Source organism: Ipomoea nil, unplaced genomic scaffold (assembly GCF_001879475.1).
Source record: "Ipomoea nil cultivar Tokyo-kokei standard unplaced genomic scaffold, Asagao_1.1 scaffold3105, whole genome shotgun sequence".
NCBI classification, from domain to species: domain Eukaryota; kingdom Viridiplantae; phylum Streptophyta; class Magnoliopsida; order Solanales; family Convolvulaceae; genus Ipomoea; species Ipomoea nil.
Genome location: NW_017619533.1, coordinates 1,588,474 through 1,615,395, shown reverse-complemented (window position 1 = coordinate 1,615,395; position 26,922 = coordinate 1,588,474). Strand labels below are relative to the sequence as shown.

Sequence of the window (26,922 nt, the reverse complement as noted above, 5' to 3'; positions counted from 1 at the left end):
CAAAAGCATAATTTTGGAAGTCAAGAAATGCACGTTACACAACGTAACGTAACCTTTGCTTTTTCCAACCATACGTTGCACAATGCATGAATTTCTGATCTATATTTGTTACCGTTGCTAGGCAGCTCATAATAGATTGTGATTTGTGCAAAACGAACGTTGTTTCCGCGTCCATATTAAAAGAAAAATTCATGCTCTATATTTTCCTAGGTGTGTTTGGTAAATGGCTGTTAACTGATTGGGTTAGTGGTTTGACTAGTTGATAACGTTAGCCTATTGTAGAAAAGTATTTGGTAAATTAGCTATTAGCTTATAGCTGATTACGTATAAAATGACTTTTTCAAAAAGTTGATTGAAAAAGTTGCTTTGAACAGCTTTTTGAATTTTTAGCATTTTTAGCTATGTCGGGCCGAGGCATGGGAAACCCTTAGGGTTGGGATTCAACCGTTTGGGAGAAGAAGATAGTAGAAGAGGTAAGTTACAGTGATTTAACTGTCCATTTGGTGACAATCTTAATAATGTTAATTTTAGAAGATGTGTGCTAGTATACTAGACTATGTATACTATCACCTTGTGCTCAGATGGCACCTCTGTGACTCCCCTTGAGGGAAGGTGACAGGACCAAACCCCGGTGGTGGGGAATTGACTCTTTAATCTGCAATAGATAGAGAGAGTATAGAACATATACTACATTGTAATAGAGTCAATAGTCTTTAAAAAAGATTATGGCCCTGTTTGGTAAAATGGCTGTTAGCTGATTGTGTTAATTAGAAGGTATAAATAGTTGATAACATTAGCTGATTGTAAAAAAGTGTTTGGTAAATTAGCTGTTAGCTGCTAGCTGTTTGGTATAATTTCTGTTCTCAAAAAGCTAATTGAAAAAGTTGCTTGGAGTAGGTTTTTGAATTTTAGCCTTTTGAAGTTGCAAAAAGCTAATTAACCAAACATTTATATTGATATTTTAACTAAATCAAACAATAAATAGTAGTCAAATAAGTCAAAATTGTCCTATAGGCTAATTTTTTACTAAACAAGGCCTATGTATAATAAATGAAAATGAAATAGTTGAAACGATTTGATGTTACAATTTATGCATTTAATTATGATGGGTATATATCTAATCCAAATTGGAAATAGAAATTTAATAGCTAGTTGAGATGTCACTACCACCTCTTATACAATTATTGATGATGAGCTTTCTAGAAATTAGAATTATGGATAAATATATTGTTATGAATATAAATGTAAGGTAATTTCTTGTAAAAGGTGCGTCTAAGTTAAAAAATTTTAATTTGTGCAAAAAAATTTTCAAATAGGAGTCAAATTAAAATTCATGAAATAGATTTTCAACATCAATTTAATTATATTGTGTTGGCTTTTTTAATAAAATGTATTACTCCACTTTGCATTTTCCTTTTTTTTTTTTTTTAAATACTACTGACTTTGTTATAAGGTATTATCTGTTCAAGAAAATCATTTTTTGCCACTAGATTACAAAGCCTTTGGCTACTCCCTTTTTGCTTGTTCAATAAAAATTATATCATTTAATAAATTCAATAGCATTTATAAATTTATTCTCCAAATTAGCCTTGAAATAACAATCTGCACTAATAAAATATTTATTACTGGTTGATGGACAAAATTAAAAATAATTTATGTGTACGGTCCAAAAGTGACACAAATTTTGGAGTGTCCAACTTAGATACTACTCCGTATTTGATTGGTGGTATTTTTTAAAATAATAATAATAATAATAATAATAATATTATTAATATTAATAATAATAATATTATTAATAATAATAATAATAATAATAATAATAATAATAATAATAATAATAATAAATGTTTAAACAGTATTTTGAATATTTATAGATCCATAAACTGTTGATTTCTTAGGATATATAATTTGGTTCATCATATTTCAGTTGTTGAGTCTAATTTGTTTAAATGTAATCATGTCTTTATATGGTAATAAAATAGTATTTCCACGTTTCAAAAAAAAAAAATTATTTCCTCCAAAAATACATAAGCCAAAAAATAAAATTAAAAATCCAAAGGGTCCCATTTTATAGTGATCTCTAACTCAGCAAGCCATCACCAAATCCAAAACTATAATAATAATAATAATAATAATAATAATAATAATAATAATAATAATAATAATAATAATAATAATAATAATAATAAATAAATAAATAAATAAATAAATAAATAAATAAATAAATAATTAATTAATTAATAATGACGTGGAAAAGAAAACAGAAAGTGGTAACACTTGAGCTAGCTAGTTTGGTTTTTGCTACATACTAGAAAATTGCACAACTTACAGAATAAAGTCAATAAACTATATATAGTCCGCGTAATATTTATCTATATATTGTTGGTCGTTTAGATAATAGGCCACAAAAAATTGAAATAAAAATAGGAAAGTTAAAATAAAGAAAAGGAAAAAGTAAAGTGAAACAAAAATGAAAATGAAGCAAATTAAAGAAAAGTTGAAAGCTGAGAATATATTAGCATCGTCACGGGATTTTGTCCGTGGCAATATGAACAAGCTCAATGTTATCAATCAGTCTCCTCTTTACTCACATTGCAAACTTACTGTTTGGAAGAAAGACAGATACATAGATGCTGGCAAATTATATCACCAATTTCGATTCACTAAACCCCTAATTAATTAATTACGCGATGGTAATAAATGTTGGAGTGAATTCCATTTTTGGTCCTACTGTTATATGGGCGTTTTCAATTTCAGTCCATTTTAATTTTTTTTGTGCCACTTTATAACCACTGTTATTGAATGTGTTCTACTTTTAGTCCACCGTTAATATTTCCGTCAAGAAGCCGTATAATCAAAGGGTATTTTGATTTTTTTATGTTTGTCTCTTCTCTTTTAATCCAGGTGCTTCGTCCTCCTCCTCCGATATTCAAAGATGGCTCTTCGAACAACGAGAATGGGAAGCCAAAGCTACATCGTTTCGTTCGTTCCAACATGGGCCGACGAGGTTTCTTAGGTTTTAGGTTTAATGTTCTCATTTCTTTAGTCAAACATAGTCTTGAATAAGAAGAAAGGTCAAAATACCCCTAAATTACACGACCTCTTGATGGAAATACTACCGGTGGGACTAAAAGTATAACACATTCAATAATAGTGGTTATAAAGTGGCAAAAAAATTAAAATTGACTAAAATTGGAAATACCCCTATAACAGTAGGACCAAAAATGAAATTCACTCTAAATGTTGTGAAGCGATTTTCATTACACCCCGACCTAACAGAGTATTTGAGAGAATTAAATTATGGTAACTCAGTAGTGAAGCTCAACAAATGGGGCCAAGTTGTTGGTGCGCGCAAAGAATTTGCCCAGTTTGGATAAAAGCCTCACACTCCGTACCATTGTTAAGTTTCAAATATTAATTTCTTTCTTCAAATACTATCTATTGAAGTACTGAGCTAAACGCGCAGCATCACTTTTCTATCTCTCTGGATGGTGAAACCCCAGCCTCTTGTACATCACGGTGCATTTCTCTAGGTAAAGAGTATCATTTTTGGTATTTTAGTCTGTTATTACTCATATAATTTGTAGTGAATATCAATTAGGCATTTTGCCCTATAAGTTATAACAAATGGGGGATATACTCCATTATCCCTCAAAGAATTAATGGATTCGACTTGTAGCAAACTTACTCAGGAGTTCAAATTTGTGTTCATGTTAGAATCGAGTTAATACTTAATTTAGTCCTTGATTATAACGATTTTTCTCAATTTATTCCTAAGTAACTTTTTGTGCTTAATTGGGTTCTGGACTCTGATGGTTTTTCGTAATTCAGTCATCTACCACTATTGGCAGTTAGAATCAATGGTTAAATCGAGAAAAAAATATTATAGTCGAGGCCTAAATGAGATAAAATAACTACAGTGAATGATTAAATTAAATTAGGTAAAATCACTATAATCGATAACTAAATTGGCAAGCTATCCTAACAGATGATTCAATTAGGTAAGACCATCCATCAAATTTCAGAATCCAAAAAAAAAGTAAGTACAACAAATCATTTAAGATTAAACCAAGAAAAATTGTTATAACCGAAGAGTATTAAATTACGTAGTAATTAAACAAAAGAAGATAAAATAAAGACAAATTTGGCAGTAATATTTATGGAAACTTACACATATAAGCCAATGGGGAGAATTTCTAGTAGTGAGTGATTGACTGGAAGAAATTATTTTTTTAAAGAAGAAAAAAAAAAAAGTGCAGAAATAGGTAAGCTTTGGGACAATGGCAGTAAGAGAACAAAAGAAAGTGAGGGCTAAAGCGCGTTAAGGGGAAGGCAGAAGACGACGGAGGAGCAACCACTTCAATCCACTACTTGTGAATTCTATACGCGGCTTCTTCTCTTATCTGTCTCTCACTACCATAAATTCTTGGCTTCCATTAACCCACAAGCCAAACAGCCCCTTTTAATTTGTCCATTGGCCGGGCAACTATACCCCCTCCTCCCCACATGAATTAACCACTATATGTTGTTTGGTTTAACGAGTGTCCTTCTTAATGTGCAATCCAATTATCAGCATAACACATGTTTCAATGTGGTATCAAAGTCAATCTCATGCAAGAGGTCACGAGTTCGAATCTATGTATCATCACCCGATAAAAAAGAGATTATGGCCCATGTGTTAGTTGTTTGAAACCCCTGTCAAAAGTAATCGGCAGATAAAAAGATAATATGGTCTACGTGTTACTTAGAGCCCGTCAAAAGCACACATGAAGAACGTGTTGAGCATATAATATATAAAAATACGTCTTGCTTGAAACTTGTCAAAGAGTAATCGATATACGAATATGTGCAACACAGTTGAAAAGTGTCCAATAAGTTAAAAATGAAAAAAGTGATATTATATCATTGAAATATGTAAATCCACTTAATCTTATAATATGCAGCTCTAATGATGCATATTATATTTTCATAACATACATTGAACTTGATTGGCAGTTAAAGTTATTGATGTATGTACATTATAACTATTCTGTTACCACATTGATTTTTTTTTTTAATTTTTTTTTTATGTATGGACCATTTTGATTTTTTAATAATATTAATATATAATAATTCGATCAATTGAATAAAAGTCTATGTTATGATAATCGACAAATTAAAGGAGCACTTCGTTCATAGGTTTTGAACTCGATCTACTATCAGATTCAAATCCAATTGCCGTATTATTATTATTATTATTATTATTATTATTATTATTATTATTATTATTATTATTATTATTGTTATTGTTATTGTTATTGTTATTGTTATTGTTATTGTTATTGTTATTGTTATTATTATTATTATCATCATCAAGAAGAAATGAAAAAAGTCGTTCCCTTAATAAATTTCACTTTTGGTTCTTGGAATGAAAAGTGAGAAAGGAAATGAATTTTTAAAAAATGGGACTTATTTTCAAGTCACACATATATAATGTTTATTTATTTATTTTGATTCTGATTATGATTCCAATTCAATTTTTCATTTACGACCAAATAATGAATCTACTTTCGCTAAAATCCATTTCAATTACTGATTATTTGATTCTAAATTCAATTTTGATTATGATACTCTAGTTGAATTCCGCAATAAATCACATTTTATTTTTGTTGTCTTAATACAAACATATAAAATCACTAAATATTTAGAGAATAGAAGTAATTGCAATCCCTTAAAAAAGGTTTTAAAAGAAAAAAGTTTAATGGGATAAAGGTGGAAGCATACAATGAATTAGGCATTTAGGCATTAAATATTATTCCCTTCGTCTCATTTGATGTATCGGGTTTAGTTGACAAGGTTTGACTGAAGTTATTTACAATTTAATTTTTTATAATATTAAGTTTAGAATTAGTTATAAACTTTATATATTTAGAAACTATATTAAAAGTACTATTAAACACCAAAAAAAATTATAAAAAATGCTAATAGAAATAAATAAAGAAGAAAAATTTGATTTGATAAATGAATAGTAAGTAAGACAGATATATAAAATGAGGCAGAGATTTGACTCCCTAATTTGCCTTCTTGCTTAGCTTGAAAGATAGTGCATTAGTTGTTTTGGACTATTGTTACCACGTTAACATGTTTATGAGAATAATTTAAAAAATATCGAGGTAAAATATAAAAGATATTATGGTTATAAAAAAAGTTAATAAAATGTACAATTAATCATAGCAAAGGATTACAATTTTTTTTTAATTGTCTTAGACTTAACATTATTGATTCTTTTTTTTTTTTTTGAAAATAACATTATTGATTCTTAATTATTCAATAGATATATTAAACTTCTTAATTTTATTTCTTTAGTAGAGTATTAGAAAGTGTGTATACTATTATATTATTGTGAATGCTTTTTTCAAACTAAATATATTTGAAATTTACCCATAACATGTAGATGATATAGAATTGATTTCTTCTAACTTAACCAGAAATTTTGAGTTCATTTGTGCGGCTTTACCCTGACGCCCTGACACAAATATGATACCTTATGAACAAACAATTGATGTCAAAAAATTCTTCTAAGTAAAATTTAATCAAAATTAAAGATTGAAAAACACTAAGTATTAAAATAAATAAATAAAATAAAATAATATTAAAATAATATTAAAAAAAAAAAAAAAAAAAAAAAAAAAACAGAATCTCTAAAGACATTAAAGGTAACGGCTTTAGGTTGTCTTTTCAAAGCCTCTTATTCTTATTCTGCCACTAGTTTTAATGTACAATCAAACCCCTAAACTTTTGCCTATGATGTTGAGATTGAGAGTGAAAACATATTTCTCTCTTTATTATTTTCAACAGAATTTCCATTTACACGTACGTAGTTACGTTGATTAGTGTCATGCATATATAGTATGGTTTGCCTGCATAGGGTTCCATACATTAATAGTTTTTAGAATAAATCACTTTAGAAAAGCTAATTAAGCTTCCTCAGCAAGCAAACAACCATAAAGGAATGATATTACCTATTAATGTACTATTATGGTAACTAGTGCAAAAGAAGTGAACAAAACAAAGCAAAAGGGGAGTGCATGTATGAAGATAATCACCACTCTTGATTTATCCTACTTGAAATTAAGTTCGGAATGTTTGTGGGCGGAGTCCTGGAAGGCCAAGTTCAGCATCCTGCAATTGAAACATAATGCTGACTGTTATAAAAATATAAGAAATAGTTAATTTCATTTTTGGTTCTAAATTTATAGGTGGCGGTTACTTTAAATCCTTTTTTATTAAAATATTCACTTTAGGTCCTAGTATTATTGTGGCAATATGGCATGACAATTTTTTTATCCTTTATCAACAAAACATTTTAAATATCATTAAATACAAGGGCATTTCGGTCTTCATTTATGATTTTTTTTTAAATAAACATAAAAAATATAGCGGTTCAATCTATTTTGTATATAAAAAAAATTGAAATGTCTTTGTATTTAACGATATTTCAACGATTTTGTTGATGTAGGACTAAAAATGGTCATGTCACAATAATACTAGGAGAAAATGATGATGTTCTAATAAAAAATGACTTAAAGTAAACTGTCACCTATAAATCTAGGACAAAAAATAGAATTAACTCATATAAGAAAATAAAATTATGTTTTCGCTATTAGCTATTGCTTTCAATGTAGTTGTAAATGCTTGATTCTGATTATTGATATTAAAGTAGGTCGGTTGAGGTTGAAATGTGCTGACACAAGTATAAAGTTACGCCTTTACTACTAGTTATAATGTTTCGCATATTAATTCACATTTATTAAAATTCATCATTTCAATTCTTTGGATTTAAGTGATTTGATGTGTGTATGGCATAGTGAATTTTGCATAATAATTTTTATAAATTGAATTGGTTAATAATATTAGGCAGAAATACTAGTGTGAAAGGAGTTGATATGAGGATAAAATTATAAATTTGGGGGAGGGCCGGGGGGCCAAAGAAACTTCTAAAAGAATTACTAAATCTTGTAAAAGTAATATATTCCCACGACACTCAAATGATATTCTTACCCAAAAGACTGAATCTCTAATCCTAATGGTCCTACACTCCGACTCGACAGAGCATGTGGGAGGATGTAAATCACAGCGACTCAATGAGTTACTCAAATAATATTCTAATTATATAAGAAAGCGCACAAAACCAAACATACTTAACCAAAAAGATTTTAGAAAAAGCAAAAGCAGTGCTAACCATACACAAACCTGAATGGCTGAATTCCAACGAAAAAAAGCTAGGAGAAAAAAGAAAGAAAGAAACGGTGTGTATTAATTAATTAATTAGAGATTTTATATTTTGAGAAATAGAAAATTAGAGAAATAAAAATAGTGAATATATTTACTTATATATTTAAAAAATAAGAAAGAAGAATAGAAAATGAAAAATTAGAGAAAGAAATAAAAGAGTAGTTCAAAACTTCCTTAAAACTTCTATATTTCAAAGCTCGACAATCATCTTCAAAAACATAAATTCTACATTTATACAAAGATAACAAACTCAATTCCATAATGTTGGAGTATATAGGTAAAATCCATACCCCTCTTCAGCCCTCTAGAATTCTAGCGCGAGAAAAGCCCAGTCAATAAAGGTCTAACCCTTTACGTTGAGATCTTGGACCAGCGACAGAAATTTGGTTGGACATTAGAGGACAAATGTGAACACGCAAATATGTGATCCAATGGAGAAGTAACAATGCGCCCTAAAAACGAGTCCTAACACACAAGAACAATACACAGAGAAGGTGGAGTAGGAGGATTTTGCCACCCAATAATACAAGACCCTCATTGGCCTAAGGAAAAGTGACAATGCACAACCTGAGTATAAATACGTCACCAAGAGGCCATAAAGGGGGTCGACCATTTGATTTAATCAGCAACTTGTCCTAAATATCTAATTTCTTTCATTGAAAAATATATTTCATCGGCTCAATTAAAAATTTAATCTTTCACTAAAATATATTTTAATATTTTATACTCATTTATGTCCTTTTGGTGTACAAATTAAATGCGTTTTGTCTCAAATTAAAAGTAATAACACTACATTTTAATATTTACACTCAAACATCTTTATCTCAAAACATTTAACAAAGACAATCATGTATGATTATTATCATCAGTAAAACAATTAATAGTTTATAATAAATAACTTTGTAATATATTTCTATTACTTTTAGAAAATGAACTAAACAGAAAAAAGTATAATTTTCCGATTTCAATGAACAAAAAAAAAAAAAAACTGTTTTCTGACAATATAAATATGCTTTAATATTATATTTTATGCTCATTGTGTCCTCCTCATGTACGGATTAAATGTGTTCATTCTCAAATTAAAAGTAACAAGACTAGTACACTTTAATATTTCTTACCCCAACACTTTAATATTTCAAAACTATAAATGATGTTACAAAATTGAATTTAAAGAGACCAAAAAGCCCTATTCTCTCACACAATTGTAGAATTTGAAGTAATTTAATAGGAATACGTATAAGTGTATATATAACATATAACATACCCCACTGGCCCTCACCCCCATATAAGTGTATATAACATACAATATATACCCCACTGGCCCTCACCACCTTCCCTGTCCACATCTCAACTGTTTGCTCTTTGCCCTCAAAACTCTCACTATAAAATTTGTGCTTCCAAACCAAAGCAGCGCAGCCCACTAGCAGAGCTTCCTCACTCTCAAGTAAACTAAAATGCATCCTCTCTCTCTCTTCCTCCTCTTCTTCTTGGCTTCATCTTTCAATGTAAGTGTGGTTTGGCAATGTTCTTGATTTTGATAATTTTTTTTTTCTTAAATTTTGTGTTTTCTGATTTGGGTTTGCGGTGAATTGAATGTAGGTGATTGGGATTATGGGTGGGGAGGATTCCGGCGAGTTGTCGAATCCCTTCACGCCCAAAGCTTACCTGATTCGTTACTGGAAGAAGCAGATTTCGAATGACTTGGCGAAGCCGTGGTTTCTGCTAAACAAGGCGTCGCCGTTGAACGCCGCCCAGTACGCCGGATATTCGAAGATGGCGGCGGACGGGGGGGAGTCGCTGTCGACGCAGCTCCCCGGGTTTTGCTCGTCGGCGAATCTGCTCTGCTTCCCGGATTTGTCCCCCAGCCTCGAGAAGCACGCCGGGAACGTCAATTTCGCGTCCTATTCTTTCAAGAATTTCACCAATTACGGCACCGACCGTGCCGGAGGGGTCGATTCGTTCAAGAATTACACGGATAACGAGAATATTCCGGTCGACTCGTTCCGCCGATACAGCCGCGACTCGGTCGGACACGAGGATAGGTTTTCCAATTATGCCCCCAACGGCAACGTGGTTGACCAGAGCTTCAACACCTACGGCACGAGCTCCACCGGCGGCAAAGGCAAGTTCTCTAACTATGGGCCTGAAGTCAATGTCCCAGATATGCGATTCACCTCCTATTCCGACGCCGCCAACGGCCGGGAGCAGGGATTCGCGTCGTATTCCGACAATGCCAACGCCGGCGACCAAGGGTTCACGAGCTACGGCAAAAACGGCAATGGAGCTACCAATGGGTTCAGCGGCTATGGAAGCAACTCAAATGTGATAGGCTCAACGTTCTCCAACTACGGCCAGACGGCGAACGGAGCCAATGACACCTTTTCCTCCTACGGCTTCAACGGCAATGTCCCGGAGAACAACTTCAGGACTTACGGCACCGGCGGCAACGCCGCCGTCGAGACGTTCAAGGGCTACAGGGATCAATCCAATGTGGGAGACGATTCTTTCCAGTCCTACGGCAAGAGTTCCAGCGCCGCCGTCGCTAATTTCCAAAATTACGGCAAATCTTTCAACGAAGGGACCGATAAATTCACAGGGTACAGTGGGAACGAGAAAACCACCTTCACCGGCTACGGCGTGAATAACACCTTCAAGGACTACGCCAAAACCGGGGTCTCCTTCTCCAACTACATAAACGAGAGCTCGGCGGTGGCGGCGTCGCTCGCGGCGGAGGCAAAGGCCAGGGGCGAAAAGGTAATAAACCGGTGGGTGGTGTTCAATTTTCTTACATTTTATAACAAAAATTACATTTTTGGTCATTTAGTTGTGCCCCGAATACAAATTTAGTATCATGTGCTATCATTTAAACTCCTAAGTTATGCACTAAATGATTATTTTAGTCTATTGAAGACTATTACAACCACTGATTTATCACCTAATAAATGAGCTGATTTGATCTTTCAATAACTAAAAACATCATTCTATATATAATTTAAGAGTTATAGACATGCATATAGTTTAGAGAATAAGTATTTATTACGTGTATAAGTAGAGGATAAAAATGTAAAATGTTTTAAAAATTTTTATTTTAAGATCTTAATTATGTGTTACAAATTGAGAATAGTTTAATATTTTGTGGCTAATATAAAGCTTTTTTATATTGATACGAAAAGGTAAAAAACCGGTGGGTGGAGCCGGGAAAGTTCTTCCGTGAGAAGATGTTGAAGAGTGGGACCATTATGCCAATGCCGGACATTAAGGATAGGATGCCCAAAAGGTCGTTTTTGCCCCGCGTGATCGCCTCCAAGCTGCCCTTCTCCACCTCCAAGATCGGCGCGCTGAAGCAGCTGTTCCACGCCGCCGACGACTCCACCATGGCTAAGATGCTAGCCGACGCGCTGAGCGAGTGTGAACGCGCCCCGAGCCGCGGCGAGACCAAGCGGTGCGTCACCTCCGTGGAGGACATGATCGACTTCGCCACCAGCGTCCTCGGCCGAAACGTCGTCGTTCGCACCACGGAGAACACCGAGGGGTCAACGAAGGACATCATGATCGGATCGATCAAAGGAATCAACGGTGGGAAAGTCACCAAGTCGGTGTCTTGTCACCAAAGCCTGTTCCCGTACCTAGTGTATTACTGCCATTCGGTCCCCAAAGTCCGGGTCTACGAGGCGGATCTTTTGGACCCGAAATCCAAATCCAAAATCAACCACGGCGTCGCCATCTGTCATATTGACACCTCGTCCTGGAGCTCCACCCACGGAGCCTTCATCGCACTCGGGTCGGGTCCGGGCAAAATCGAGGTGTGCCATTGGATCTTCGAAAACGATATGACTTGGGCAGTTGCTGATTAATTAAACTCCAACCCGCCACCCATCCATGCCCCGTTTTTCTTAATTCGGGTCGACCCAGGCGCGTTTACAAAAAAGATTAACCACTGGTTTGACCTATTTGTCCTCCTCATAAACTCATCCAATTTACCCTTTTCCAAGTTACATTTGTAATGTTAATCAATTAATGCTTTGCCTATTATTTCTACATATTAATATATAATATATATAAATAGTAATATATGATTATGCCACAATATATTAATCCTGTCCAATGTGCATTATATACGTTGTAATATCTAAGTTTTCAAAGCCCAAATAACTTATAGACGTTGTCTTTCTCGAGAGATTATTGTTTCAATTTTTAATTATCAAAAAAAGCATTATGTCAAACCATAACTAGATTCTCAGTTTATAATTGAAAGTAGAATAGGTGATGGACTAGGCTTCATGGAAACAGGAAATGAGGAAATGAGAAAACACGAAACGTAAAACACATGCGAAAAAATATATATATAAGAGCTTGTTTGTAAATATTTTAGTTTAAATATTAATTTTTTACCAGTTTCTTTGTAGACAAAAAAGTATTTTTAAAATTTTTTTAAATTAAGTTAAATGACTTTTGAATGTTTTTCAAAATTTTCATAAATTTACGAGAGAAAACGTTTTAAAAATACCAATGATTGACAACTTCAGTGCAACATAATAAGTGATATATAATGGCAAGTGAAATTTTTTAAGTTTTAATTAAGAAGGCAGGGAATCTTGTTAATGGAGTGAAAGATGTTATGAGAACTATCTTCATAAAGGAGTTAATAATTGGTTAATAAAATATTATTTAAAAGCTTAATATTATTACTGAATATATCATAAAATATTTGACCTGAATATAAAAAGAAAAAAAAAAGGGGTAATAATAACAATAATAAATGAAATAATAAATACATAGAGACTCACGTGTAGAAAGTTATGTGGCAAGCATTAGGTGGTCCTGAGAGCAACCACTAAATGCTGGCTAAAATGTATGGGATAGACAAGCCATTCTCCAGCTGTTAATGGGCCACAGTCACGTCTACTTTTTTTTTTTTTTTTTTTTTTTTTTTTTTTTTTTTATTAAAGTTAAAAATTAAATACTCCCCAATAATTAAATAATTGAGTAATTGCAGGGCTAGCCTGAGGGCGAGCGAGATGGGCACCCGTTCTGGGTGCCACCGTTGAAAGGGAGCTCCTAATTTGATTTTTTAAATTTTTTGATGAAGTTAAAAAAAATACTTGCATATACAAAGATTTGAATCCAAACTTCAAAATTATTTATTAATTTTAAATCTACTTAAAAATTATAACGATTTAATATACTTATCTCAGTTAATAGATATATATTAGCAAACATTGAATTAGTTTATAATTACACTTCATATAGGACCCGAAGTTGGCAAATTATGGTCCACATAGTGCTGTGTGGACCATAATAAAAAGTACATTTTAATGTACTAAATATACATTATACAATATAATGTACACTCAGTATACAAATAATGTATATCCCATTAATACAATGTACATTTTTAATATACTAAAACTACTTTATTTTTGTACTGAATGTACATTATTTTACACTATAGAAAATATGGTCTACACAGCTTGTGTGGACTATCGTCTACACAATAATGATTGCCCAAAATTTGAATGGGCATCTACCCCAACGTTATTCTAAAATGCCTTTTTAATAAAAAAATTATATGTTTATAAAATTTCAAAATTATCATTTAATTATTGTTGAAAAAAAAAGCTTTAAAAAAATAGCTTTAAATCGCATGGTGCTCAAGTAGTTTTGTCCAAGTTAGGGATGTTTGTTGGTAAAGGATATGTAACTGATGGGCTCTTTAAGCTCAATGTAATTCCTGTTATCAATAAAAGCAAAGTTAATTCTGTTTACTTGCTTGAGTCTTCCAGTTTGTGGCATGGTAGACTAGATCATGTTAATTTTAATTCTATGCGTAGATTAATTAGCATGGACCATATTCCTAACTTTCAAATTGACACAAATAACAAATGTGAAATTTGTGTTGAGGCAAAACTAACGAAAGTACCTTTCAAATCGGTTGAAAGGGAAACTGAACCACTAGAATTAATCCATAGTGATTTGTGTGATTTTAGATCGATTAAACGAGAGGTGGTAATAAGTATTTTATCACATTTATCGACGATAGCACACGATACTGCTATGTGTATTTGCTTAAAAGCAAAGATGAAGCCGTTGATAAATTCGTTCTTTATAAGAATGAATGGAAAACCAACTTAATCGGAGAATTAAGAAGGTTAGAAGCGATCGAGGTGGTGAGTACGAAGCACCTATTGGTGACTTCTGTGCGAGTGTAGGTATAATACAGGAGCGTACTGCACCTTATTCACCTCAATCGAACGGTGTTGCCGAACGAAAGAATCGTACATTGAAAGATATGATGAATGCGATGCTTATAAGTTCGGGCCTACCTCAAGATGCTTGGGGTGAGGCGATTTTGACAAGTAATTACCTTTTGAATAAGGTACCCCGCAAGAAGCTCGATAAGACGCCTTATGAGCTATGGAACGGTAGGAAACCTTCCTACCAGTACCTGAAAGTGTGGGGGTGTCTTGCCAAAGTTTTGGTGCCAACACCTAAGAAAGTAAAGATAGATCCTAAGACGGTGGACTGTATCTTTATTGGCTATGCACATAATAGTAGTGCTTATCGGTTTTTAGTACACGAGTCCCATAATCCGGACGTACACGAGAACACGATAATAGAATCAAGGAATGCATATTTTTTCGAGAATATATTTCCTTGTAGGTCCAACGAGGGACCAAGTACGTCAAAACGAACGTTTGATGAAACTATGGATAATGATAGTGGGGAATCTGAGAAAGAACCCGAGCTCGAGCCGAGACGTAGTAAGCGGGCGAGAGTTGGAAAATCATTCGGTCCTGATTTTCTTACTTACTTGTTAGAGTATGATTCGGGTACTCTAACTTGTTTATTAGAAAATGAACACGATTTTCAATCTTGTTTGATAGAGAACGAGCCTCGAACGTATGTAGAAGCTGTGACTTCTACAGAAGGACGAATGTGGAAAGAGGTTATAAAAAGTGAAGTGGATTCTATTCTACAGAATCACACTTGGGAACTGGTTAATCTTCCTCTGGGTAGTAAACCCTTAGGATCCAAATGGGTCTTTAAAAGGAAGATGAAACCTGATGGTTCCATCGAGAAATATAAGGCTAGGCTTGTAATCAAGGGTTACAGGCAACGCGAGGGCCTCGATTACTTCGACACGTATTCTCCCGTGACGAGAATAAACTCCATTAGGATGATACATGCCATAGCCGCGCTGTGGAACTTGGAAGTTCATCAAATGGATGTGAAAACCGCTTTCCTAAATGGCGAATTAGATGAGGAAATCTATATGGAACAACCCGAAGGGTTCGTGGTTCCGGGCCAAGAAAGGAAAGTGTGTAAATTGGTTAAGTCGCTCTATGGTTTAAAACAAGCGCCTAAGCAGTGGCACGAGAAGTTTGACCATGCGATGTTAACTAACGGGTTTAAAATAAACGAAAGTGACAAATGTGTCTACGTTAAGGAAACGATAGACGGCTACGTCATTCTTTGTTTATATGTCGATGATATTCTCATCGTTGGTAGTAATGATCGGATGATCAAGTCTACCGAGAACATGTTAAATGCGAGATTTGACATGAAGGATATGGGTTTGGCTGATTTAATCCTCGGGATTAGAATCATTAGAAGACCTGATAGTCTCGTGTTGAGCCAATCACATTATATTAACAAAATCCTTGAGAAATTTAACAAGGATGATAGTCAAGTGGCTAGGACACCATTTGATACAAACATTCATCTGACCAAGAACCACGGAGAAGGTATTTCACAAGTGGAATATGCTCGGGTTATTGGTAGTTTGATGTATCTTATGACCTGTACTAGGCCGGATATTGCCTATGCGGTTAGTAAACTCAGTAGATATACGAGTAACCCCGGTGCTATGCACTGGAAGGCAATAGTAAAGGTTATGAGATACTTGAGGTATACTCGTGATCTTGGACTGCACTACGGGAGATATCCCGCTGTACTTGAAGGGTATAGCGACGCGAACTGGATATCTGATATTAAGGACTCTAAGTCCACGAGTGGCTACGTGTTTACACTAGCCGATGCAGCCGTTGCATGGAAATCCTCTATGCAAACTGTGATAGCTAGATCCACGATGGAATCTGAGTCGATAGCCTTGGACAAAGGTTGTGAAGAGGCTGAATGGCTACGCCATTTTATAGAGGACATTCCTAATTGGGAAAGACCGGTACCTCCAATATGTGTGCATTGCGATAGTCAAACCACAATTGGGAGAGTACAGAGTCATATGTATAATGGTAAGTCTAGACATGTGCGTCGGAGACATAATACCATTAGACAACTGCTCACAACTGGTGTTGTCTCGATTGACTACGTAAAGTCAAAAGACAATATAGCGGATCCGCTGACCAAAGGGTTAGGCAAAGAAGTTGTGGAGAAGTTGACACGAGGAATGGGTCTAATGCCCTTGGACTAAAAAGTTCTATAGTGGATACCCAACCTAGCTGGCACCTAGGTTCAATGGGACAACTAAATTATGGAACGGAGCGCGTCACTGTGGGGGTCTCGGACTCCCTACCACTCCTCGTTAAAACAGTGACTCCCGCAAGAGGCTAGCATGTTAATGCTTTAATGATTCTTGAGTATGCGGGATACTCGAGAAAGAATCACCTATGTTAGAGAGAAGTGAGGGTCGCTTCAAAGGAGAATTGTTGGGCACAATTCTTTAGAAACTCTCGCAGAACCAGGAACGGTGACCCACGACCAAAACGGGCACACTCGTGAGAGCAAGAGCATGGTTGGGAGATTCCTGTGTGAGATATGTCATCGTCTACACAAACGGCAGTCGGTTCAAAGACATCGCGTTCTACTATACAGCCGAAAGTTTCGGCCTTTGGGCCGAAACTGGGTGAGGTCGAAAGATGAGGCCGAACCTTGTATGCTAACGGTCTGGAACCCGAAAGTTTTCCAACTCGCCACTGGAATGTTTCCGAAACATTACTCTGACATTGTGGTTTCGGCCATCTGGCCGAAACATTACTAAGGAGGCCGAAAGTTTCGGCCTTTGGGCCGAAACTGGGTGATGTCGAAAGATGAGGCCGAACCTTGTACGCTAACGGTCTGGAACCCGAAAGTTCTCTGACATTGTGGTTTCGGCCATCTGGCCGAAACATTACTAAGGAGGCCGAAAGTTTCGGCCTTTGGGCCGAAATTGGGTGAGGTCGAAAGATGAGGCCGAACCTTGTACGCCAATAGTCTGGAACCCGAAAGTTCTGACTGTTATGAGCATTGAATTCATCTGTTACGGAATTAATTTTCTATTAACTCCAATTTTGAATTCTGAATTCAATTCCCAGGTAGTGGCCTGCTGTTATAGCTGTTGAAAGTCAGCTTTAATGTCAGTTTTAAATTGCCATAATAAAGGCTATTAGCTCCTCCATCCCTATATAAGAGAGGTAGTAAGAAGCAGATTTTACACACAAGAGCACAAGCACTCTACACGAAACTTAGAGTTTTTCAAGCCTCAAAATTTCTGCTTCTACTCCTTCTCTTTCTAAGCCTACTGTGTTCAAAACCCTGTCTTGCTCACCGGATTCTTTGTTTGAATGCTCAAACAGTAGAATCATAGGAAGTTTTATCCTGGGAAGCCTAGGCCACAACGCTCCTAGCATCTTTGGGAGGTGGCAAATAAGGTTTTAAGGAAAGAGTGATCGCTTGACTCTTGCAAAAACCCAACACCAAACACGAGCCAAATTTTCTCTATCTTTCCTTCTCTTCTTTTCCAGAAAATAATAATCTTATTTTATTTGATTATTATTTGTTTTCTACCAACCTTTCCAACAATTATTTTCAATTAACTCATACAATCTTTTAACTTCATATATTAAGGGCCCTTGTTTTTATTTTGATAGGACCGGACCTAACTAATTTATTTTTAAAAAACAAACGATACTTTTAGCTTCTCAATTATATTCTAGTGTAAATTCAGTCTCTTATTAACTTGACATATAGGCTTCATCCCTTTTGTGAAAGTGGTGTTTTTTTTTTTTAAAATTTATTTTATTTATTTTTTATTTTTATCACAAATAATTTTGTTCGCTTTGAATGAATTTTTTGAAAATTTTAATTTTAATTCAGTCTCTTATTAACTTGACGTATAGGTTTTGTTCTTTATTTTAATTTTAAGTGTCAATCTTCCTCCCACACATACCATTACTTTCAACTTTAAAGTGCTCAAATATGTCAAATGGTGATATAGTAAATGTATCAAACTTGCATTGAACAAAACCCGTGGTCCATTATGCTGAAAATGGAGTAAGTCAAGCAAGAAAATATTCAGAGAAAATATTAATGCTTAAACGATCTAATTAACCTTGCAAGATGACGATTTTCAATATTTTCCGTTTAGAGCTAATGAAATTTGTGTGAAAGACTAAAATATATATATCAATACGAGAAAAAAAAAAAAAAAAACTAAGGGGTCACATTTACACAATGCAACTTAGAAATCAATAATGATATTTTTCATTTATTTATTTAGTCACTACTGGAAATTATGGAATTTCCGACCACTTGAAAGTGATTTTAAATCAAGTTGATACCAAAAAGTAGTCGGAAATAGCAACAAAGATTTTTCCGGATATCAAAAGTGGTCGGAACAAGACTTTCGACTTGATTTAATATCACTTTCAGGTGGTCAAAAATTTCATAATTTCCAGTAGTGAGTGTACATAAAAAACTAGGTTCATGGATCTTATGGGTTGAACATGGCCTCTAATTATTGGTTGCGTTGAATTTGTTTGTGTGGAGTAAGCTACACATTGTCTTTAATTAATTAACTTCCTAGGAATTACCATTTGTGATTTGTCCCATTGCGGTTTAAAATATCATAGGTTAATAAATTATATATGTAATTCTAATGATGTGATCATTATCTTTTTTGAAATTAAAGCCAAAAACAACGATGATAGATTATTACATAAGAACATAAATAAAGTTAAGTGGGATAGAATCTCAATATATCGTGTTAACCCGTGAATAAGTCATCAAAACTAGAATGTGAGCTAGAATATTAACCATTTCAGGAATTAAATAAATAGAACAAGCAACAAAAGAACAAATAACTTCCCTAGAATCGCTATTAGTTTCGGAATAGAGAAAATTTCACATTTGATCTTATGACTATTAGGATATTGTTAATAAGATTTACGAATGTAAAAGCTGTTTGACTCCACAACTATTCAATTTTTCTCAATTTCAATCCATCCAATTAAATTGCCGTGATAAATAGCCAAAAAATTTTAATGAGTAAAATGAGGAGGGCAATTTAGTATTTTTCTTCTTCTCTTATCTTCCTTCTCCATTTAAGACTAAGACTCTGTTTGGCAGAGCTTATTTAGGAGTTTATAGCTTATTTTAAGCTACTAATAAGCTATAAGCTCTGTTTGGTAATACTCCAAAAATAAGTCAGTAGCTTAAAATAAGAGCTTATTTTGGAACGCTACTTTAAGTAGCGTTTCAAAATAAGCTAGGAGTTTCCTAACTTTATTTTCATCTTTGTCCTTATTATTTTAAAGTTATGACATCATTTACCTTTCTCAATTAAAATCTTTTTCTCTTCTCCTTTATCCGCAACTTTTATCGCAATTATTATTATTATTATTATTATTATTATTATTATTATTATTATTATTATTATTATTATTATTATTATTATTTACAATAATTTAAATATCTAAAATCTAAATAAATCTAAAATTTTAATATAAAGTACTAATATTGGAACTTATTTTTGCGCATTGCGCATAGAAAATACTAGTATTATTAATAAGTATCAACAACAAAAAAAAAACTATTTCATAATAAATTCATAACAATATTAAACACTAAAATTTATAGCAATAGAATTGTTTAAATAAAATATTTAATAATATAATTACTAGTTGCTTAAAATAAAAAAATTAAAAATAATACATACATACATACATATATATATATATATATATATATATATATATATATATATATATAATTATAATTATACATGATATACTGCAAAATATCAAGTAAAGAGCTATTATTTGCAAGCAATTTCAGACTGCAAACATTAACAAGGTGTTACTATTTGTAGTCCCAAGTTGCTGTTGCGAACAGTAGTTCGCTATTCGTAGTAATCTGTTCTTTAAAAAAGAGAAAAAAATTTACGAATATAAACACATATAAAAAGAATAAAAATCAAAATATATAAGTATTTATGTGAATATTATGAAACATATATATAGTAAAATTTGATTGTGATAGATGAAAAATTTGTTTTGTTAATGTATTTTGGGAGACTTAGAGAAAGTTTAGAAGTTAGGGAGAAAAATTTGTAGAGAAAGTTTAGAAGTTATGAATAAAAGTTCGTAGAAAAAAAAATAAAAAATCAAAATAAACAATCAATAATGAAGTAAAAATAATATTATTTTGAATTTTTAGAGGAAGATTTTAAAGTTTAGGAGAGAAAAAATTAGTGAGTTTAGGTATGAAGAAAATATAGGATAATGAATAAAAAATAATTTATTGAATTTCTTTTTTGAATGCTACTAACTCTATTACAATGTTGTATCTGTTCAATAATTTATTGAATTTAGGTATAAGATTTATAAAGTTTAATAAATATGGAGAAAAAACTAGAGTTTAAATAGAGAGAAAACATTCAGAGTCGGTGGAAAGAAAATTTTGAAATCTTGCGGTTGATGGTTGAATTTCAACTATTTATATTTGAATACTGCATGACTTTTAATTAAAGACTCTTTAAAAGTCTTAATCGAATACTACCCGATTTTTAAAGACTCTTTAAAAATCTTGATTGAAATATCGCCTGAATTTTAAAGACTCTCTAAAAATTTGAATTGAATACATCCAAACTTTTATGGCCTGTTTGGTTGGGCGTAATTTAGCTGTAGTTGAATTGCAATTCAGTGGAAGCCACAATTACGCTGTTTGGTTGGAGGGAATTGCAATTCCACGGAATTGCAATTCCCCCCCTTTTCCTGAATTGCAATTCATGGGCACCCCCTATGAATTGCAATTCGGTGGTTGTGGGAAAAGGAAAAAGGGATGAAATGACAAAAGTACCCTTAACTATTACTACTATTATTATTACACAAGGACATTTTAGTCTTTATATCACTTCTTTCATTCCCTACCCAATAATTTTATTCATCCCTACCAAACAATGTAATTTGAATTCCTACTTTATTCCCACATTATTATTTTCCCACCAAATTGCAATTCATTTCCACCCTAATTCCTTACTCCCAACCAAACGCCTTGTTAAAGTTCATAAAATAAATTTTTTTAAAAGTCTATGAAAATCATGATTAAATACCCACACTATTACAATATAAGTATTTCAGCAATCATCCTTGTGAAAGAGTCCCCTAGCTAATCCCATATTAAATACTGGCGGTGTCCTTTTTATTTATTTATTTATTTATTTTTTTGACACTTTTATTTTATTCGAATTAGATGAAATAAATGCTAGAGTTGAGGTTGACTTGTGAGACTTGATCTTGAAAGGCAACATTGCAGTCAAGAGATTTCGAAAAGATTTTTGTTTTGGATAATAAATATGTTATTTGACCGGATATATTAAATTTATGGGTCATACTTTAGTGATTGTCTCACGGATCCTTATTTATGAATCGGATCGGATTGGATCAACATGCAAATGTCATACTTATATGCTCAAATGTAATACTAATTAAGAATAAAATTTTTGTTATACGGGAAAATGTAATACTTTTCAAAAAAAATGTAATACTTTTACATTTTAATGTAAAAATATTATATTTTCCATAATAAGTAATGTTAGTAAGTGCCCTTTACTTATAAGGGAAAATATAATACTTTTGAAGAAAAATGTAATCTCTATCTCTATATATATTAAAGCAAAATGATTAGGGAAAAAAATTTTCCCTTCAAAGTGTGAACGCATTTATTGTATTTGTTGATTTTCATAGTCTCGATGGCCGCTCGGCTGGCCAACACCACCGAAAGATGTGCTTGCGAGATAATGAAAACAATAAAATAGAGTATTAAAGAGAGAGAGAGAGAGAGAATAATGCGGTATTATTTCTCTAGGGTTTTGCCCTTCAAAGTGCCGATCCCCTTTTACATGGTGATCCCGGGGGGATACTTATACACGAATATGTGGTTCGTACAAGGTAAGTAGGGTTGACGTAAGGCCAAGACTAAAGACGGGGTAGGGCTGACGTAAGGCTGATGCAGCCGCCTACTTACTACCATAAATTGTCTAGACAAATTAAGGAAGCTATTTAAATGAACAGAGATTACTTCCGTAGAATCCGCTGATATCCGTTTCTGGGCACGCACCCGGTCAGAAATGTCCCGGCCTCCATGGGAGTATCTTCTAGGGCCAACGTACCCAGGTGAGGACACTCTGTCTACAAAGCCTGGTCGATCGGTCGGGTATGGAGCATCGCATGGTCGGGGCACACCGCCCGCGTAGCCTGGTCGTCCATCTGAATCCCACGGGACATTCAGCCGGAGACACGCCGACTACTCAGGCTGGTCGCCCAACCGAGTCTCATCCGAGAGCCCGCCCGAGGATGCACCGGCTGTTGAGATTGGTTGCTAAGAGATAAACGACTGCCGTCATTGGACGCCTTATACGATGGTTGGGAAGGGTCTTGGAGATCCCATTCCTGCTAAGTATCGAACCATACCTTGGCCCGGCTACCTTTCTAGACCTTCCCGTCCAGGCGGCTGGCTAACTTGGGGTATCTATCAGTATTCACATTAATTTATAAATTCATGTAATTTTAATTACAAATCAAATCAACATCAACATAATTATTAAATTAGTCAACATAACATGTCTATATCATTAATTTATAAAATATTACATATATTATGTATTATATCTCTATCTCTTCTCTTCTCTATCTCTATCTCTCTCTCTCTCTCTCTATATATATATATATATATATATATATATATATATATATATATATATATATATATATATATATATATATATATATATATATATATATATATATATATATATAGAGAGAGAGAGAGAGAGAGAGAGAGAGAGAGAGAGAGATTTTGAATCCGGTGCACACCGCCTAGTCAGTCGAGCCCGTGAGCACACTCCCTGGTCGTTGATTTTAATTTTTTGACGATTTAGATTGATTACCACTTGGATCCCATGTTATACTGATTTTAGATGAAACATGAGTCTTTTTATCCTTAAGCACTATATTTATTACATTCCATTTCATTTATTTCCATGTTTATAAAGATTTGTAGCGTTATTTCAGCTCTCCTTAATCAATATTTCTCTCTCTTAGTGATTTTTTTTTTCAGAATTTTACGGCGGTGTGTGCGTGGGTGTGGAATGGTGTGTGCGTTTTACTATAACAGGGCTCGTACATCATGGTGTGCTGGTTTTTTTTCATAAAATTATGCGTTTTGGTATGTGCGTTTCGTGATACAAGCATGTGCGTTTTGGTTTGAGTGTTACTAGTTTCGTGCGTGTGCGAAACGTATCCAAAAGAAAACAAAAATATACGAATCTAATTTGGGTATCGGCGTTTGAATTTCGAGTAGATAATCAGTGCGTAGTAGATATAGTATTGGGCTTGTTGTGTGTGTGTGTGTTTTTTTTTTTTTTTTTTTTTTTTTTTTTTAATTTTGGTGAATTTTACGATGGTTTGTGCGCGGGTGTGGAATGGCGTGTGCGGTTTTCTGTAGCAGGAGGTGTACACCATGGCAAACTATAAAACGCACACACCATTCCACACCCACGCACACACCGCCGTAAAATTTTCCATAATTTAAAATTATGGATGTGCAAAATATATTTAATTATTACCATTGATATGGTCCTTAATCTATATCTATATCTATATCTATCTATATATATATATAAAAGTAAAATCCTCCTAGCAAGTTTTCCCCCCAAAATTTAGGGGCATTTATGTAATATCCAAATTTAATTAATTAAGGAAATTATATATAAGATTTTAAGGGATATTCCATGTGCATATTAAGTAAATTAAAGAAATTATATATAAGATTAAGGGATATTCCATGTGCAGATTAAGTAATAATATATATTAGGTTAGAAATTATATACAAGATTAAGAGATATCAAGTATTAAGTAATAATAATATATATTAGGTGTATGAATAATACATATTAGGTAATTGGTAAAGTAAAGTATTAAGAAATTTACGTGTATACATAGATTATATAAAGTAAATTAAATTTACGTGTATACATACATTTAAAAAGTAAATACTGTGTAGTAAATTAGGTAGTAAATTAAGTTAATATAATCATAATTCTCATATTTTCTACCTATAAATACAATGGATTGTTGAGTTTGGAAATCATAATTTTTCCATTTGCACTGTTTCCATCTTCTTTCTGTTCTCTCTGTGGAATCATATCTTGGTGTTGCACTCATAAAAACGTAAGTATATTTTTATACAGTTTTCAAGATTATTATTATTATTATTATTATTATTATTATTATTATTATTATTATTATTATTATTATTATTATTATTATTTTGCAATTGTAGCTTGAAGTGTTTTTAGTGCCGAAGGATCCAATGGATTGGGCGTTGATGGAGACCCTGGTAACATTGACTACAAAGCTGATTTCTTAATTTTTTGACAGCAAGGAAGGACCGGCGTTTCTTCTTCTCCTCACAGGCAACGAAGCGCTTTGCCGAACCGGAAATTGATTTTTTTCATATGATGAGTTTGAATTTACTTGTGTTCATCTATCTCTAACTCTTGGGTTTGTTCACTATTGCACATCTAGGTCCAAACATACATTAAAGATATTATTTAGTATCCCATGTGTACTTAATGTATAAGAAATGTTGTAGAATATAATGGTACTCTCATATCATAATACATACTCCAGTTTGAAGTAGTATCCCAATTTCTTACAAATAAAAATCGATGATTAGGAAAATGAAGGTGATAGTATTCAAAAAAAAATGAAGGTGAATATGATTTTGATTATAGATGAAAAATAATAATACTAATAATAATCAGTAAAAAAGTTAGCAGTAAAATAGAAAAAAAATCCTTAATTCATGGAAAATGGAAAAGGAAACGAAATTCATTGATTAATTAGTACTAATAATAATCAGTAAAAAAAGTTAGCACTAAAAGCTATATATATATATATATATATATATATATATATATATATATATATATATATATATATATATATATATATATATATATATATATATATATAAAATCCTCCTATTTCATATTCCCGCCCAAACTTTTATAATAAAACTTATTTGGTAAGAAAAGTAAAATGGAAATTAATTAAGTAAATAGACTTTTTGATTAAATTGGCTTTTTTAGTAATTGACATTTTTACCGTTTGTAAAATTTTTCCAATTACATGTATGGTAGGTATATGATTTACTTTCCTAACTAGAACAGTAATTATTAAAAAAAAAAGGTTATTTTTCATTACTAAAATCATTACATAAAGTTTACTACATATTACGTGAAATTGACTAAAAAAAAAAAGAACAAATGTATTTTCATTAATTACTTGCAAATTGGTCAGTGTTATTATAAATGAATAAATTGTTCACACAATCTATATATATATATATATATATATATATAAATCCTCCTATTTCATTTTCCCGTCCAAATTTAAGAGTAATTTAGTAATATCAATATTATGAATTAATTAAGAATAAAATTAATTAAAAATATTAATATAATGACTTGATTAGGAATATTAATATAATAATTTGATTATGGAAATACCTTAAATAAATAAATACAATTTCCTTTTGAAAAATCTTAAAAATTTATAATTCTCATATTTTTCACCTATAAATACAATGAATTGATGACTAAAAAAAATTAAAGTCTTCATTTTACATTGCATCCCTCTTTTCCTTTGCAGGTGACTCTCTCATCACCAATTTATTAATTTAATCATTGTGGTTCAATAGCCGCACAAACTAATATGCATATTTCAAAGCATTAAAGGTACAATTTTTCTTCTAGCTATTTTAATTTAGGTAATATATATTCTAATTATAAGTATGTAGTTTCGGATAATTTAAAAGGACTCAATTGAATAAAAAATATTAACATTATTGAATAATTAATTATACTAATAGACATTGTAGAAGAATATGGTAGAATATAGACTAATTAATTTTGACATTGATATACGCTAATATTACACGGATTTTTTTTATCCAATTCATAAATGAGTCAATTTAATAAAAAAAAACATTTTTAATACGGTAATAGCTATTTTAATTATAAGTATGTAGCACCGGATAATTTTAAATGAGTCAGTTGAGTAAAAAATAATTACACTCTGAAATAATTAATTATGGTAATACAAAATGGAGAAGAATAATGCACAATATATACTATTTAATTATGGACATATTAATATGGTAATATTAAATGGAATTTTTGGAACCAATTCATTAATGAGTCAATTGAATAAAAAATATTTAAAATATGGTAATGAATATTCTAATTATAAGTATGTAATGCTGGATAATTCTTAATGAGTCAAATAGTTTAAAAATATTTAGTCTATAGAATAATTAATTATGCTAATACATATTGTAGAAGAATATGTCAGAATATAGACTACTTAA

At 32.5% G+C, this 26,922-nt stretch overlaps 1 protein-coding gene across 1 annotated transcript; it reads left to right on the top strand.

Annotated features, from left to right (window-relative positions):
• Nucleotides 1-9,663: 9,663 nt before the first annotated feature.
• Nucleotides 9,664-12,361, top strand: LOC109166814 (polygalacturonase-1 non-catalytic subunit beta-like). The gene is made up of 3 exons (XM_019315697.1): nt 9,664-9,779; nt 9,874-11,028; nt 11,448-12,361. The coding sequence occupies exons 1-3, from the start codon at nt 9,729-9,731 to the stop codon at nt 12,126-12,128; spliced, it is 1,887 nt and encodes a 628-aa protein (XP_019171242.1). The 5' UTR covers nt 9,664-9,728; the 3' UTR covers nt 12,129-12,361.
• Nucleotides 12,362-26,922: the final 14,561 nt, after the last annotated feature.

Excerpts from the sequence above, each read along its gene's own strand:
- LOC109166814 (XM_019315697.1), top strand. The coding sequence starts at position 9,729 with ATGCATCCTCTCTCTCTCTTCCTCCTCTTCTTCTTGGCTTCATCTTTC. Across the intron at positions 9,780-9,873 it reads TCTTGGCTTCATCTTTCAAT|GTGATTGGGATTATGGGTGG; the intron begins GTAAGTGTGGTT and ends AATTGAATGTAG. Across the intron at positions 11,029-11,447 it reads CAAAGGCCAGGGGCGAAAAG|GTAAAAAACCGGTGGGTGGA; the intron begins GTAATAAACCGG and ends TGATACGAAAAG.